At 56.2% G+C, this 16,594-nt stretch overlaps 6 protein-coding genes across 6 annotated transcripts; 2 read left to right on the forward strand and 4 right to left on the reverse strand.

The window, feature by feature from the left end:
* Window positions 1-407: 407 nt before the first annotated feature.
* CH63R_04836 (histidinol phosphate phosphatase HisJ family protein) lies at window positions 408-1,513 on the reverse strand (the record flags this gene model as incomplete). The annotated part of the gene is made up of 3 exons (XM_018299811.1): window positions 408-632; window positions 749-1,306; window positions 1,352-1,513. 3 exons carry the CDS (start codon window positions 1,511-1,513, stop codon window positions 408-410), a joined length of 945 nt encoding a protein of 314 aa, XP_018161057.1.
* Window positions 1,514-2,611: 1,098 nt separating this feature from the next.
* On the reverse strand, window positions 2,612-6,243 carry CH63R_04837 (Histone deacetylase; the record flags this gene model as incomplete). Its single annotated transcript, XM_018299812.1, has 2 exons — window positions 2,612-3,721; window positions 3,778-6,243. The coding sequence occupies 2 exons, from the start codon at window positions 6,241-6,243 to the stop codon at window positions 2,612-2,614; spliced, it is 3,576 nt and encodes a 1,191-aa protein (XP_018161058.1).
* Window positions 6,244-8,741: 2,498 nt separating this feature from the next.
* CH63R_04838 (Queuine tRNA-ribosyltransferase) lies at window positions 8,742-10,115 on the reverse strand (the record flags this gene model as incomplete). Its single annotated transcript, XM_018299813.1, has 3 exons — window positions 8,742-9,657; window positions 9,714-9,964; window positions 10,035-10,115. 3 exons carry the CDS (start codon window positions 10,113-10,115, stop codon window positions 8,742-8,744), a joined length of 1,248 nt encoding a protein of 415 aa, XP_018161059.1.
* A 728-nt stretch (window positions 10,116-10,843) lies between these two features.
* CH63R_04839 (uncharacterized protein) lies at window positions 10,844-12,223 on the forward strand (the record flags this gene model as incomplete). Its single annotated transcript, XM_018299814.1, has 1 exon — window positions 10,844-12,223. The coding sequence occupies one exon, from the start codon at window positions 10,844-10,846 to the stop codon at window positions 12,221-12,223; it is 1,380 nt and encodes a 459-aa protein (XP_018161060.1).
* A 679-nt stretch (window positions 12,224-12,902) lies between these two features.
* Window positions 12,903-13,534, forward strand: CH63R_04840 (40S ribosomal protein S17; the record flags this gene model as incomplete). The annotated part of the gene is made up of 3 exons (XM_018299815.1): window positions 12,903-13,049; window positions 13,166-13,366; window positions 13,436-13,534. 3 exons carry the CDS (start codon window positions 12,903-12,905, stop codon window positions 13,532-13,534), a joined length of 447 nt encoding a protein of 148 aa, XP_018161061.1.
* A 490-nt stretch (window positions 13,535-14,024) lies between these two features.
* Window positions 14,025-14,939, reverse strand: CH63R_04841 (Rtr1/RPAP2 family protein; the record flags this gene model as incomplete). Its single annotated transcript, XM_018299816.1, has 1 exon — window positions 14,025-14,939. The coding sequence occupies one exon, from the start codon at window positions 14,937-14,939 to the stop codon at window positions 14,025-14,027; it is 915 nt and encodes a 304-aa protein (XP_018161062.1).
* Window positions 14,940-16,594: the final 1,655 nt, after the last annotated feature.

Raw genomic sequence — 16,594 nt, forward strand, 5'->3', positions numbered from 1 at the left:
GGATTTCCCATTGCTAACCCAAGTTTCCTGCTGCTTGATTCATTGCAAAGTCGCATGGTAGAGGTCATGCATGACTGACGCTCGTTGTCCATTAGTCTTTCTTGTGAGGCTGCCTTCATCTGCATCAACCCGGCGGTCTCGGATGTGAGTGAAGATCCGAAATCACCATGAGCAAGCAGGTCTGGAATCAGTTACACTCTTATCAACCAATTCAACTCACCCTGGACCTGGTGCGGTTGAAAGATGGAAAGATGTAAAAAAAAGTTCGACGACACAGCAAAACGAGATTGTAGGCGCCACAACCGAGCACTACTTTGTCTATGCAACCTCGTACAGAGGCATCTATCTCTATTCGTCCATGTCTACTCCAACAACCGGGCCATCTCGCCTTCCACCAACTCTCTACTCTATTTGAAGTTCTCCCGAAACGTTGCCAGCGAAACGCCCTTCTCGCGCAACGTCGCTTTCGCATCCCCATTGACACCCTCGACGGGCCCGCGCTCAAAGGTGTACACCTCCTTGACGCCCAAGCTCTCGAGATAGTCCAGGTTGCGCTTGTAGTTCGTCGCGACCTGCGCGATGCCGTGGCTGTCGTCGGAGAAGGTGAACCGCCCGCCCATCTCGAGCCAAGCCTAGGAAGGCGTAACGTCAGCAGCAGCTCCTCTCTCTCTCTGAATCGCACCCGCCGAGAGGCGGAAGACGAAGCAAAAGCAAAAAAAAAAAAAAAAAAAAAAAAAAAAAAACTCACCTCGGCAATGACCCGACAAGGGTAAGGCTCGTCGAGCCCCTTCCGCAACGCGCTGCTGTTGCACTCCAACAGCCCGCCGTACTCCCTCACGACCCGCAGGTTCCTCACGATCCTCTCCCACACGCCGTCCCACGCCCTCACGTCCCGTCCGGGGTCCTCGCTCATCAGCCGGACGAGGTCGAAGTGGCCGACGACGCGCGGCTCGAGCGCCGTCAGCATCTCGTGCTGTTGGTCGTAGTAGCGCTCGTACATGGCCTCCTCGCCGGCGCCCGCCGTCCGCATGGCGTCGAGGTACATCTCGCGGCTGTAGTCGATGGGCACGGCGTTGACGTGGTGCAGCGAGCCGATGAAGTAGTCGACGGCCGGGTGGGACGCGAGTGACCGGATGAAGGGCCCGTAGGCCGGGCGGTACCACTCCCCCTCGAAGCCGATGAGGAGGTCGATCTGGGAGGCGTACTTCTCGCGCAGGCGCTGGGCCTCGAGGAGGTAAGCCTCGTGGCGGGGGGCGAGGACGGCGATGGAGGCCTCGGGGTCGCCTTCTTCGAGCTGGTGGGCCCACTGTCAGTATCGTATCGGAAGGGGAAGGAGGGAAATGGGCCGTACTTCTTCGGGGTAGAGGTCTGCGGTCTCCAGGCGCGGCATATGTTCTGTCAGGCCCATGGTCTTGTAGCCTATGCTGATGGCGTGCTGGATGATGGCCTCGAGTTGGTCCTTGGCGTGGCCGGGGCAGAACTGCCCCGAATGGGAGTGCATCGTGAATGCCATGATGAGTGCGTGAGTTGTGTGCGTATGTGTGTAGGTGTGTAAAGTAAAGAGGTAAGTGCGAGATTGACGGGTTGTGAGATGAGATGAGATGAGATGAACTAGAGGAGGTGGGTCAAGGCGTGATGATGGCCTAGGCGGATGAGTGAGTGAGTGAGTGAGTGACGTCTTTCAAACAGAGTTATCCGACACGGGACGATCGACTTAAGAGTCTAAAAGAGCCGGTAATGCGCACACGTTTTACTCGTGGGTGAAAATATAGACGTTCGAGAACACAATACGCATATAGATATCGGGGAGGGAAAGGCACGGGGGGGTATCTCCAATCACTGAGCGATGAGAGGTCGGGTTTCCCATGGGACGCGACTCGGGAATGCAAAGCCAAAAAAACGCCCGTTGTCTCTCTCTCTCTCTCTCTCTCTCTCACTGCCCCAAAACAGACTGCTGCGGTTTCCCCACCACCCTCGGAATTTTCGGGGCTCGACTGGGCGGCCACAGTTGCCCGCCGCCGCCGCCGCCGTAGCAAATGGTTGACGTTGATCCGTCCACGTTGCCGCGCATGAATTCCCACTCACTCACTCCGTGGGCCAAGCTTCGCGCATCCGCGGAGACCCATGGTCTCAAATGGACCGCTTGAGACGGCATGTATCACGTACGCCCATGCGAATCAGTCCTTCCATCCGTATCATTCACTGGTGTGTTGCATTACACACGACTTGCTTGCAAAATTTTCGTCAATTGCTTCAACGGCAGCCAAGATACTAAAAGTTTGTACAGGAAGAGCAACGAATGTACCAACAAAAGAGAAAGAAGGAAATGAGTGTTGTTGTTGTTGTTTTTGTAAAACAAAAAAAAACAAAGGTAAAATATAGGTCTACTCGGACAGGAGGGTATCATGGCGGCCAACTCCAAGCCAAGGGCTCGCAAAGCCAGATCCGCAGAACAGCAAAACAACGACTCTATAGGTAAAGAAAGGAACTGATGACCTCTGAAGAAACTTCGACATTTCCCCCCGCCCATGATTGCGATGGGCCCATTCTCTGGTGACACGCTGTGCCACCAAAAGAACTCGATGACGATTCGACTGCTTCGAGAATTCCGTCACTTCTGCGGTGTCTCAGGAATTTCCCAGATCGACTTCTCCCTCTTTGTCGGATCCGCCTTCACGGCTCGCTCCTGTTTGACCTCGGGCGTGCCGTCAAGCCCCTGCGGTGCAAAAGGAATTGCCGAAGTTGATGAAAACACCGGCAGGTCTGCCCGCATCATCCTGGCCGGCGACTTCTTGGCCGGCGACGGCTTGGCTGGCGACAGTTTGGCAGGCGTCGGCCTGGACGGAGAAGTCTTGATCGGCGTATTGGTGTTGGGCGGCAGCCACGTCAGGGGTTCTTGCGGCGCCACAGACACGGGGGCCGGGCCCGCGGGTTGGTAGTTGACGAATACGTCTGAGCCTGAGGGCGTTGTTACCGCCGGCGACGTGACTGGCGAACTGGCAGGGAGCTCCAACTGACGAGGGTCAGGGGTAGCGGCCACAGATGTCTGCTCCGTAACCGGCGTTGATACTTCAGACCGGCCTGCCGGAGCTGCCGGAGCAGGCGGCGGCGGCGGCGGCGATGGGTTATCGAACACGGGGGGTTGCGTTGGAGGCGTGGCAAAGGCCTCGTCCTGCGGAGGAGTGACGACTGGAGGTGCCACTGGTGAGGGGGCAGTCGGGTTTGCCTGTTCGACCGCAGGCGGCGTTACCGCGTTCGCTTGCGCGGACTGCGCTGTCTTGGCGCGCTCTTCCTTCTGTTTCTTCGTGATCAAGTTGATCTTGATCTTCTTCATCCCAGCCGTTAGTTTGTCCATGTCGTCCTCCGACGCGATGGCCGGGCTCGGTTTCCTTTGAGGGGCCTGAGACGGCTGGCCCTGCGGCGGAGGCGGTTTTGCTGGTGCCAACGGCTTCTTCACTGTCCTCGTTGTCTTGGGAGCCTCCTTTTTCGCAGCAGGTGCCCTTGTTTTCTTCACAGTAAGAGATGTCCCGGCCTGGGTCCTAATACTCATGACCGAATCTGGCCGGGCACTCATAGCAGTATCCGGTCGAGGGCCTGCAACGTTAGTGCCTCCCTGCTCCGTCTCCGGAGTATTCGAAGCCGCCGACGACACTCCACTAAGGCGTCGACCTGGTAGTTTGGCTGATCCGTTGGGATCAGACGGAACGCCTCGAGCTGTAGCCTACTCACTCTGTCAGCTTGAGTCTTCTAGGGGGTTAACCAAAAGTCGCCACCAACCTTGTCTGAGGAGAGCGCTGGGGGCCCCGCCACTGTTCTCCGTCTGTTCTTGGACTGCTTGTCACCATCCTCGTCGACCTCAACGTACATGCCCGGCCTCGCCGGCTTGCGTTCTCGCAGCGACATCCGCGAGGTCGGTCTGCTGACTGGAGCTGGGGCAGGAGCCGGCGCTGGCGCTGGTGGTACGAGATCGGGGTTCAGCATGGACTGGCGGTCCCTCCGAGCCCTAGTCGCTTCTGCGTTCAAGTCCTCAGGCTTGCAGCTGTCGACCTGGCGGTCCGAAGGGATGAGTAACCTGCTCAGCTCGTGAGCCGCAACAGTCCAGTGAACGTCTGGAGGAGGCGGCGTCGGCGGTCGAGAATAAGGGATTCCGTTCGATAGACCGGACGCCATACGTCTCATCCTGGCTGGGTCCACGGCCTTACCGATCGACGCCTGTGTGGGGGTAGAGTAAGTGGGTGGCGTTGAGTGCCGTACCATCTTTGGGCTCGGTGGCCGGTTGCCCATTACTACCTCAAGCTCATCCAGTTCAGAGGCAGACCACCAAGACGGGTTGTAAGGATGCAGGGAAACTGGGGTAGCAGGGGTCCGAGCAATGCTTTGGCCCTCAGGAACCGCCGCATCCTTCTGTCCCATCTCGTGTCCGAGTGAAGCACGACCCCGACTCGGCTCTGCTGGTGTTTGATCTCCTGACAGTCCGCTCAAATGACTGAAAATGCCAGAGTACAGGGCGCGGTCGCTGTAGCCGCCTTCGAGCACGCTGATCACCCGGCCGTCGACTCCCAGGCCTTCCTCGGCGGCGATTTTGACAACGTCTTGCGCGATGCGGGCGTAGAACTCGGTAGGAACGTTTACGTTATGACGCTGCATACCTTTGGTCTCCCATTCACTGGCATCGAATCCTGCCGATAAGAAGATGGCCGCTTTCGGGGGCAGATTGAGGGAGCGCAGGCGAGCTGCTTGGGTTTTTAGGTGCTTGCGCGTCTTCTCCAAGAGGACGGAGTATCTGGACTCGTACAGCTCCCAGAACTCTTTCTCGGAACCGTACGATTCCAGGTGGACATTGTAAATGTTCTGGCCGTGGGCATTATCGATGCACAAGCTCGCGTTCTTGACCTTCTCTTCATCTCCCATCTCACACGGGTACGAATTGATGTCATGGAGACTAAAGTAGCCGATGGATGCCTTTTTCCAAGCAGCCGTGTTCTTGGCAGCATTCACTCCTCGCGTGTTGTGAGCCCAGGCAATGGCCTGCGAGCCGTCCCCGTGATGGAGATCGATATCGAGAATAGCCGCGTGGGTCAAGCCGTGCTCGAGAATGGCGTGCATGATTCCGACATGCACGTTATTGATCCAGCAGAAGCCCGAAGGGTACGAGGCCGAGCAGTGATGGCCTGGGGGACGCACTGCGACAAATGCTCGGCGAGGGCCCGAGGTAAAGACCCGATCCACCGCTTCGCAGACAGCGCCCAGCGCGCCCTCGAAGGCTTCGAGGGATTCAGAGCACAGGTAGAGGTCACCTTCGTGGAACTTGGCAGGCGGTCCCTCTGCGCCCCGGTTCAACTCAGGCCGTTGAAGCTCCTTTCCGCCTGTTGCCAATTTTGCCTCGGCCACATCGCACATCATCTTGAGCTCCTCCATCCACTTGGTGCCATGTACGTTTGTGACGGCCGGCGACGTCAGGGGTAGTCTCCGATCGGTCTTATGAATGCGGAACGGTATGTTTGGGATCGACGACGGGTCCAGACTCGGATGCACTGCGTATGCGCCATCGCAATGTCGTTCACCAAGCCGTACGTAGGCCATGGCCACTCCCAACACACCGGCCTTGATTCGCTCGGGTCGCTCGACGATGGTGCTGAGGGCAGCTCGGGAAGTCTTGGGGCGGGAGAAGCGGTGTCCGTAGCAGGCATCGTGCAGTATGACCAGAGCCTCGGTGGCACGGGTAGAAGTCGGAGAGTGGTGCACACCCAGCTCCGTCTTGAAGTATTCGCGAGCAACCGTATTTGCGGTGGGCGGGGGCTTGATGTACTCAGGGGGGCTCGGTCGCAGGGGTGATTTGGCGACGGGAGAGGACGCATGCGCCATGCTCGTCCGTCGCGAAGGGGCTCGACTGGGCGCCCTGCTCGAGGAGCCTCCCACTGAGTGCAATGAGCTCGTGGACGTCTTGCGCTGGAGTGTTGGCGTTGAAGACCGCTGGAGCGTCGGGGTCGAGGATCGGGATCGGGAGAGCTCCCTCGCAAAGGAAGGACTGCGGGACGGGACTCGAGGACTCGGGGCTGGAGAGGTCCGATTCACAGCCGGTCTCAACGGCGAGAGGGCGCTCGGGGTGCGAGGCGAGTTGCTAGTAGGTGAGATTGAAAGAGACAGCTGCTTGAGCGAATGCGCCAGGTCCCTATCGCCATCGTTGGGCGTGTTCAACATCGACTGGCGCCGCGATGGCGCTCTGTCGAATGGAGAGGCCATGGCGAATGCGCAAAACCCATGGAGATCCTGCCAGGTGTTTCGGGATTTATATTGTTCGTCCGAAAATTGGATGAGAAAATCCGTTCGGATGTGAGCCTTGGAGAAAGCGACGTACGGTGTGGTATGTGTTGTATGTCGCTGCTTTCGGCAACTTTCAGCTGTCGACAGGGTGTAAGATAAAGTGGCAGGGGGACTTTAGGTAGTTACTAGTAGACCGCCAGCCAGCACATTGCACATGGCGTATCGTCAGAGTCGCGTCTGTTCTAAGGATGGTTTTGTATACATAACACGCGTCATAAGGTGCATAAATGCGATCACGTGGGGTGCCAGCAAATAGGGGATGTGCGGGGCATTCCACCTTGTCCCGTTTGGGCTGGGAAGAGAACCAGAACCGTATTAGGTTAAGCAGGGGTAGTCCACTGTCACTCCACTAGGTGCCTTTGGGCACTGTAGCCTCCCGGTGGTTAACCGAGATCGTCCCCGGGGTCCCTCCCGTCCTCACTCCCGCCCATGCAGACAGACATCTGTCTTCAGATCTGGGATACACCAAGTCCTCGTCCTATTCCAGGGCACCTATGATCTCTTCTGACCTTGAGTAGTCAGGTCCGCATAATTTCGCACGATTTACTTGCGTAAGACAGCTCGTATTGAGTTATCTTATAAGTTGGTGATGTATAATCTATCCTTTTTCATACAACCACAGCACCTTACGCGAAGCCACCTGCGATCGTCTCTCACGCCGACGTCAGCGGAGTGTTACCGGGCTGTGTATCCCAAAACCACTGAATGACCATGTCGTATCGTTGGACTCAGGCCTTGTAGTGACTGACCTATTGGTAAGTTTACCGTCCCTCCTGTTGAATACTTGAGCATATCTTACCGCTATAGTTTTGTACAAATCTCACTGGCGATATTGCAGTTGGTACCCCCTGCTCGGGAGACATACACCACTTTATTCTCAGCAGAGGCCTGCCGATAGCAGTATTTCGTGACACAGTCAACTCGCAAAACATCTCTATAATCGGGCTCCACTTCAGGAGAAGGCAGGGTAATGAGCCAGCAACCCCTTTCAGCCATCCCAAGCGCACCGTATCTCCGTTTCTCGATGAGTATCTTCATGTGGACCCTCTGAAGAATTTATTGGCGTGCAGGTCTTTCATCGTGACGTAAACGAAATCTCTTGTTTGCCTCTGAGCAGTGCGTCGTTGCCCACGATAGTAGCGTGCTGGATGAGGACGATGAGAAAACAGGCCGGTGTAGTAGTAATAACGAAAGTCGAGTTGCAACTAGATATCTGAAAAACACCTTCCAACAATGTGTGATGTTTTCTGCCTCTATGGTTTCTTCTTGTATATTTTTAGGGTGTCTCAAATAGCAAGCGACTGGGCTTTAACAGCTTACCTCTCGCCTGGGGAACAGGAAGGAACGATACGACCTCAGGTGAAAAACATCTAGCGGGGAACCTGCCTCCTCCGGGATACAGTGTCCTCCAGACTACGGTAATACCTAAGGAAAGCAATCGTAAAACCTGCCAGATGGGAGTTGCCGAGCGGAGTTGTTGGTCTAGCGGTATGGGTTGAGGCTTGCCTCTCCCAATCCGACTACTGTTAACCTCTTCACCGTTTGCCTGGGGCTTCCATCTTTTTTGGTTTGAAGAGCTCGGGTTCGGTTATTGCCCGTGACGGATGTTTTTTGCCTCCCTTTGCCTAGCGACTCTGTTGTTGTCCGAGGGTCTTACATGAATACGCAAGACAGGAAAGTGGTCTGCCCCCCCCCCCAGGAGCTCCTGCCGCCCTACTCAGAGAACATGAACCAATGGACTCATAAGACCGTTATATAAGATGTGGAAGATATACATATATGCAGGCAACTATCAGGGCTGAGGCAATCGAGGAGAAGAAGGCACACAAAATGGATAAGAGCCCCTCTACCTGACTGGATGGAGCCTGACTTTAAGATTTTGTAAACTGATCTTTAATAAAGTCCTTAGAAACAAAAGAAAAGTCTCGCTTTAATCATCTATCCGAGTCTGGCGGTAATCCTCGAGAGTCTAGTAGATCTCTTTCTCAAAGCGAGGAGAGCGAATGAAGGCAAACATCCAAACCCATGGTGGCACTCCTGCGATTCGAAACGGCAGCCGGACTGCTACATGTCGATGCCGGCTGCTCGCTTGCCACAGTTTGCTATGGAAGCACAAGATGCCCACGAAAAGACCTGTTATCACCAGGCCAGCTTCCAATTATGACTTCTAACAGCCGCCAGAGCCCAAATCTGTTCTATCATCATGCCAACCGTCAACAACGTCTCGAAGCTGAACAGGGTTCGTAGATCATTCATTACCGGCAGATTACCTGTCTTCATGTGCAACTTCGCCAGACGAAGCGCGTAACGCACAAGAAACCGCGGCTTATGCCACCCTCACATCATCGATCACCGGTTTCAAAACAACAACCAACTCAGCGAAAGGACTCAGTTCCCGTGAGTCGGTGGAAAGGAGTTTACTCGTTTATTAAGTCAACCCCCACTCTCTTCAGAGACTCTACAGCCCACGCCGGGTATTTGGACCTGTCATCGTCGTACAGATCACCGAAGAACCGCTTGATAAGGGCAGGGAATCTGTCCTCGATCACGGCTTGACGTATCTCCTTCATCAAGTTCAGCTGGTACCACACGTTGTGTATGCTTAGCAAGTGGGCGGCCACCGTCTCCTTGCCGGCGTTGTGGTTGATGAAAGCTCGTGTGACGCCCAAGCTGCCCTCCCCCTTTCGGCAACACAGGCAGCCGCATCCTTCCTCAATGGGGCCATAATCGTTCTCGTACCGCCAGTTTCGAATATTAAGGACGCCGTTTCTGGTGATCGCGTTGCCGAACCGCGCCGTCCTCGTCGGCCAAACGCAGTCAAACATGTCTGCTCCGAGCGCGACGCTCACGACCAAGTCCTCGGGGTACCCGATACCCATGACGTAGCGAGGCTTGAGGTCGGGCAACAGTTCCGTGCAAGTCTCAACGACACGGCAGTAATCCGCCTTGGCTTCACCTCCACTCAGCCCGCCTATGGCAATTCCGGGGGTGTCGCGCGCCAACATCTCCCGTGTGCATTCTCGTCGCATTTCGAGATCGAGACCGCCCTGGATGATGCAGAAAAGGTTTTGTGTTGTAGGGTTCTTGTGCGCCGCAATGCAGCGGTCGAGCCACCTCACGCTGCGCTCCATGGCTTCGCGCATGCGGGCGGCATCGGGGGACGTGGTAACGAGAACGTCGTCGAGCTGCATCATTATGTCACTCCCGATCGAGTTCTGCAGAGACATGGAGTGCTCAGGGGTGAGAAGCATCGGCGAGCCGTCGTGAGGGCTAAGGAAGCGCACGCCCTCTTCGGTGATTTTTGCCAGCTTGAGCAGGCTCACCATCTGGAAGCTGGACGTTTGTCAGCTTTCGACTCATAGCCACGCCGAGTTTGCAGGTATGCCCACCCTCCGCTATCTGTCAGAATGTTATGCTTCCATCCCTGGAGCTTATGCGCGCCTCCGACAGCGTCGAGGACATCTTGTCCAGGCTTCAAGCCGAGATGGTAGGTGTTGTTGAGGCACAGGCGACAACTGGTTTCTTCGAGCTGTTCGGGGGTCAAGCCTTTGAGCGAGGCTTGCGTCGCGACGGGCATGAAAATGGGGAGCTGAACCGGGCCATGGGGAAGTGTCAGGATGGATGCGCGAGCTCTTGTCGTCTAGCCTAAGCCATCAGCATTGCACGCGAAGAATCACATGAGAATGGATGTGCGTTTCTGGGCAACTTACTGAGCAGCGAGCAACAAGCTCGAATGTGAGAGCAGGCGAGGACCCGATATTGGTTGACGCCATCCGTTTCGCTATCCACATGGGCGGTCACTGGCTATGAAGTGGGAGAAAAAGGGAGGGTTGAGTGGTTGAGTGTGTGGTTCGCAACGATGCTTCCTTCTCCAAACCCGCAGACGCTAGACGTGCGCCTTTCCATCGTCGGCGCGGGTGGGGCCGCTATCCGCCGGGCGCTCCTGGACGTGAATATGCCGTCCCATCCAACCCAGGTACTTGACATATACCTCGGTAGGTATTCTGTGCTTCTAGGTGCCACTCAATTCTCTTCTCCTTCATCTTCTGAGACCACACTAATCCTCAGCTGTGTTATTCTCTTCCTCTTCCCAGGGGGTTCTCTTCGACCTATATGTCACTCTGGAGAGCGTCCACATAGGAGTCGCTTGCAGCAAGTTACACACACTGTACATTTGGAACACGGTATATACGATGTTTGTTAAGACATACAATGGCAGACTGGATTTCAACGAAGAAAGAATCATCTCAAAGTTGCTTCTGTCTGACGTTCAACTCTTGGTCGATTTGTCCCTGATGAATTAGTTGGGTGCGTCTACTCAACGGTGCTGCACGACCAATATTCCGAAGTCCCCCAGTGGGACATGAAAGCGACAGGGATAGCTTTGACCCAATCACACATCGTCGGCTTCTTCCGGTACTCCAATTGAAATTTCTCACGCAACACGACACTTTGGACGGCGTTTCGCGACTGCTTACGACGGACATCTGAGCTCAACAGAGAGCTTTCGACATCCGCCATGTCTGCCCGATTGTCGCCCGGAGGGGCGCTTCTGAGAACATCGCGGATGTTCTCAGTCCCCAAGCCACTCCCGAAACCTGGAGGCGAAGCCGCTGCCATCTCACGATTCGCATCACCGACGGCGACGGCGCCCTTCCCTACGCACCAATCCATCACCACGACCGAATCATCAAGACTCCTCGGCGACTGGGGCTTTAAGCGTTCTCTTCCTCTTCGATCTACGACACAGTCCTCGACCCCGGTCGTCCGCATCAAGCAGATCGACTGCTTCGAGAATGTCACCGATTATTCTTCCGCCGCCGACCACACCCTCTCTCTCCAGAAGTTCCAGGAGCTCAACCTACCCATCTCACTACCCGGGGCCAACCGCTCGCGTCTGGGCGGCCCCAACGTCGGCGCCAAGTCTGTCTTTGAGGATGACGGTGACTTCACCGCAATGGAGCCCGGTCGCGAAAATGAGGAGAAGAGGTGGAAGTTCAAGGGCCCCTGGCTGGCCGGCCTGACCGAGGGCGAGTTCAACCGATTCCTGCGCAAAATTGTCCGCAAAAGGCGCGAGCCTTTCCGCGCCTTCTTGAAGAAGCGTATCGCCACCGAATTGACGGCTGCGCGCCACCAAAAGTCGCTGGACGCCGGCGAGGGCATACCCCCGCAGGTTTTGCCCCAGGATGTTACCGATGAGCAACTGACCGAGTACCTTCGCAAGCTGCGATCCGACCGCATCACGTTGTATTCGCTGGTCAGCGAGTTCCTGGACCTCGCACCCCTGAACCCGCCTACCTCCATGGCCGACTTCGGCAGGTCGGCCGAGAAGACGAAGCGTCCCAGTCTGTATGCCGAGAACGGCCCGCCCATCTCCCACCCTTCGGCCGGTATCTCATACCTTCGCACCGCGGCTTTCGTCGAGAACCATCCCGTCTATGGTCCCCAGGCACACCAAACGCCCGTCTTGGCCCGTATCATTGCCCCGAGGGCGGGACCTAGCAACGCGAAGCTGGGAGTTGGAGGCTTCATCACCGAGACGCCTCAGGGCGACAGTGTCTTCAACCAGAGGTCCTACTCGGGTCAAAAGTCTGGCATTGCCGGTGTTGCCTCCTTCGACCCCGATATCAAGGGTGGTGCCAAGGCTTACGTGCGGCCCACGTCTGCCCGGGTAGACTCTTCTGGCATGGTGCAGATCACCGTCGGCGAGGCCAACCAGGAGGCGCAGCTGATTAGCAAGGAGATGGTTGGCAAGGCCACAATTTACAACGACAGGTCTAAATCCGACCTCCCAACGGGGCAGGACCGCAAGCCGCACCTGAGGACTGTGCGGGGGACCGACACTCAACAGCCGACGGAGACTGTTGGCAGCTCTACGACGTACGGACTCGACTCCTGAGCGTTGCAAAGGGAAACGAAGTGGAATTATCATCGGTCAGCAGACCCGAGCGGAAGTGAACCTTAGGCAGGAGACGAAAGACCAGTCTGGGGGCATACATCTTCGTATGACATTGGCAAGCGTGCCGAGTGTATTATGTATGGTTTTGTAAAATAAGAAGAATACAGCCCAATTTCAACACGCAGCCAGAATCATGGATGACTGCGGATGCGCGTTCAAGGCCGCCAGTCGATATCAAGTCGGTACAAGGTGCTGAGATAATGACTGGACGTGCCCGCCTTCATTGCCAGAGCCTCAAAAAGGAATGGAAACTGCCGGTTGCACCTTCTTATAATGATTCTCACAAAATGTTTTAGATTTCCAGCGACCGTAACGAGAGCTCAACTCGGGACGGATCACCAAAGCGGCATATTCGGCTCCGTGCCGGATAGAAAACCGGGTCCCCGGACGGGAGCTATCTGAGTCACGTGTCAAGCCCCCTGCTCTTGCCCCGTAGGTCCGTGCTCTTTTCTTTCGGTCCACAGCTGCCCTAGAAAATTTGGCGAAAGGGAACAAAATTATTTGGCGCGACGGATTTCCTCATGAGAACATCTCGAAAGCCTCACTAACCGACCAATTCCTCTTTCCAGCAAAACCCACCTCCCCTCCCCCTCCGCCAAATTGAGCCAGTACCGCCAAAATGGGTCGCGTTCGCACCAAGACCGTCAAGAAGTCCGCCAAGGTCATCATTGAGCGGTACTACCCCAAGCTCACCCTGGACTTCGAGACCAACAAGCGCATCTGCGATGAGATCGCCATCATCGCCTCCAAGCGCCTCCGCAACAAGGTCAGCATACACCCGACGACGACGACGGCGGCGACGATGGTTGCTACATTTGCGAGACGGGCGTCGAAGGATAGAACAGCAAAAGGGATGAGATTGCTGACGAGAAATGCCAACAGATTGCCGGATACACCACCCACTTGATGAAGCGTATCCAGCGTGGCCCCGTCCGCGGTATCTCCTTCAAGCTCCAGGAGGAGGAGCGTGAGCGCAAGGACCAGTACGTCCCCGAGATCTCCGCCCTCGACTTCACCCAGAACACCGAGAGCGGCCAGCTCGAGGTCGACGTCGAGACCAAGGACCTGCTCAAGCACCTCGGCGTATGTCTATTTCCCCCTCCTTTGATACCTGGGTTATCCGTGTGACATACTGACAAACCCCTGCAACAGTTCGACTCCATCCCCGTCAACGTCACCCCCGTTGGCCAGACCCAGGTCCAGGAGCGTGGTGGCCGCCGCTTCGGCGACCGCCCCCCCCGCCGCGACTAAATCGTTTCGAGTTCGGATCGGGCGAAAGGAAAATGGATTGGTTTTAACGGGCTTACGGGAAAGGACGGCATATGATATCACACATGCTACCACAGGCGTCTTACGGGACGGTAGTGAGTTCACGCACCTAGAACTGCAAGAAAAAGTTCTGTTTTCCCACACAAGGTGTCGCCGATTCTCTAGGGTAATTCCGGAGATGACGCTTGACTGCCAAAACTTCGTCTCCACTCCCTTTTTGCGCCGTGATGCTGTCGATGTTAACCTGGAGATCCGAGACGAGACAAGATCCAACCACAAATGGCTATCCTCGTCACGGATACTGAGGCAAAAAAGTGATGATGAGAGGCCTGGTTGTCTCGCTGGGTATCAAATCTATATGGAGCAACCAGTTTCTGTGACCCTGTCTCTTGTGACCATCCCTTACGCCGAAGTGTTTCCCCCACCTCCATGGCGAAAATCACCCTGATCACACCGATCAAAAGCCATCGAGTCACGCGTTTTCTTTCCTAAATTGGGCTTCGGCTTGAGACGCTTCGGCCCGAGCCTGCGCTTTTCCGGCCCCCGGCCGATGCCCTTCTACCAGTAAATGGGCATCGTCGGGTTCTGCAAAGGAACCGTTGTCGTCGGCTGGCGGCTGGACCTCCCTCTCGCGGATGGCCAGTGTGAAGGTCTTCTTTCCCTCCTGGCGCACCTCGCCCCGTTCCAGCGCTAGCGTTGCAGACTCGTCGGCCACCCGCCTGGTCTCCTCCAACCTCAGGTTCGCGAGGTCTCGCGTTGCCTGGGCGGCAGGGTCCTCCTCCTTCGCGGCCGTGTGCTCGCCGAGCAGCTCGATTTCGATGTCGGGGATGCCAGCGCGTTCCCAGGCGGCGGTCTCATTGAGCTGGACCTTGACGTAGAGGGCCCTGCGCTGGCAGTCCTTGGAGCACCACTTCTCCGACTCCTTGCGGTTAACGATGTCGAAGCTCGAGGTGCCAAAGTTGACGAGACGCCACTCGCCGCCCTTGGAGGCGGGGGGTTTGGGTTGGGCGCAGAGGGTATAGCCGCACAGGCCGTTGACGTTGCGCTCCTCGATCAGGTCGTCGTAGTCGGAGGGTTGGAAGAGGCGGACGTTGGCCTTGAAGTCGGCGGCGTCGCGGGGCGAGGGATGGGCGGCTGAGTAGAGGCGGCTGCCGCGCTCGGTGGGGTACTCGGACAGCAGAGCCAGGCACTCGAGGATCTCGAGCTCGAGGTCTTTTCGCTGTTGGATGATGCGGGCGTGCTGCAGGGCGATTTCGCGGGGGTCCTGCTTCCGCGGGTTCAGGACGGCGGCGGCGGCACCGGTGTTGGTGCTGCCGTTGCTGTTGGTGACGGAGGGGCCGGCCGGCTTTTTGAGGATGCCCTTGAGTGGCCGGGTATCGGTGGCCATGGTGTGGTTTGTGAGGGGAGTATGAATGGTGCACTGGGAGGTGTTTGATGTTTGGTGTGAGACGTATTAACCTCCAATTTCGGATGGCAAGAGGCCGCAGGTCTGGATTGTGACGAGATGCTGCAGCAGCAACAAGTGAGACGGATTGCAATGCAGGTGGGCAATTTGGGAGGCTAGCGTTGCAGGCGTGTGAGTGATTGAAAATTGTTAAGCAAATCAGTTGGAGAATGTTCGATTCACGGTATTGCTTCCCCCCCACACACTCCGCAGACACCCAAACCACAATGCGATGATGGGGGGGTGGGAGGATGTTCTCTTACCTAAGCCTGCGCTTCAAAGGATGGATGAATGTCTCTCTGGCTGTCTGGCTTCCATGACTGCCGCCACGACACACACTAAAATACTTGTACCTACACTCAGGCACGCCGCACGTCTGGTCCGTGGCCCGGGGTGCTCGGGTGGCTTGGCTGGCACGCGGATCCCGTTCCATCTCTTGCCCCGTTCCCATTGTCTCCCAATGTCTCCATGTCGCCTTGTTTTGCCCGTTGACGGGAGGATTCTATTGGCTTGGGCGGCTGAAGAAACGTAGCGCGATCGTAGCGCGGTTACCGGCCTGATTGTCTGACCTTGAGCTGTTGACCAGGTTGCCCTGCGCCACGACCGGATGAGCTCGTCGAGTGACGGCTTCAGCAATGCCCTACAATGCCGCTTAGATATCCTTTTTGCACCTGGTGTGCATTGGGTATGGTTTACCCTTGCCGTCGCTATTGTCGGTGACGAGAACAGGCCTTGTAGCGCCATGGTGTTCCTATCTGTTTGCCTTGGGTAGTGGGTTCGTGACGGCAAAGTGCAGTGACATCGTCATTGGTCGGAGGAGATTGGATTGATTCTCTGTCTACAGATACTCTTTCCCACTCTTGACGTTGTTAGTCAAGAATTACAACCTTAGCACCACCGTCTGCTACTAGTCAAAGGGAGCGAATAGTAGGAATAGATATGACAGATGGCCACAGTAACGATGTAAGACAGGACTGATTACAAGACGGAGGACGCCATAATGGATGGCGGAGAAAGGACGCAGAATCCAAGGTTGCAGCTTAGGCAGACGCATCTCACCCGCATTGCGGCTCCCCAGAATAGCTACCTCCCACTTCACCTACTCGTATCTACTAATTACTGTGCGTGCAACCACAGCGATGATGCGGAGAGATAGCCGGCTGCCGAAAGAGATTTGTCAAGGTCCAGGAGCGTAGTGGGCGAATACATGACTCTGCGTGTGCAGTAAACACGCATAATAGTGTCACAGCCGTGTACTTCCCAGTTCCCAGGCAGGGTCCCCTCCCCAACTGCTGGCCCCCTCCGGCACATTGAGCAATGTACTAAAAGAGAGTTACAAGTTACAAGTTCATGCGCTGACGTCGACGCGCCAGCTTGTCGATCCCATCCCCCTCAAGCCCCCCCTGGTCTGTCGCTTTCCACACAGCCTCCGTCTCCTTCTCTCCGACCGACCGACCGACCGCCTCAGCCTTCAGGTCCTCTCCCCCTCCTCCGACAGTGTAATATCCTCCCCGCCGTTGACTTTTTGCAACCAGCTTGTCGGAACAAATCGTCGGCGTGTTCGTAAAATAAACGACTACGTTTTTCTTCTCACACTA

The sequence above is a fragment of the Colletotrichum higginsianum genome, chromosome 3, assembly GCF_001672515.1.
Source record: "Colletotrichum higginsianum IMI 349063 chromosome 3, whole genome shotgun sequence".
NCBI lineage: Eukaryota > Fungi > Ascomycota > Sordariomycetes > Glomerellales > Glomerellaceae > Colletotrichum > Colletotrichum higginsianum.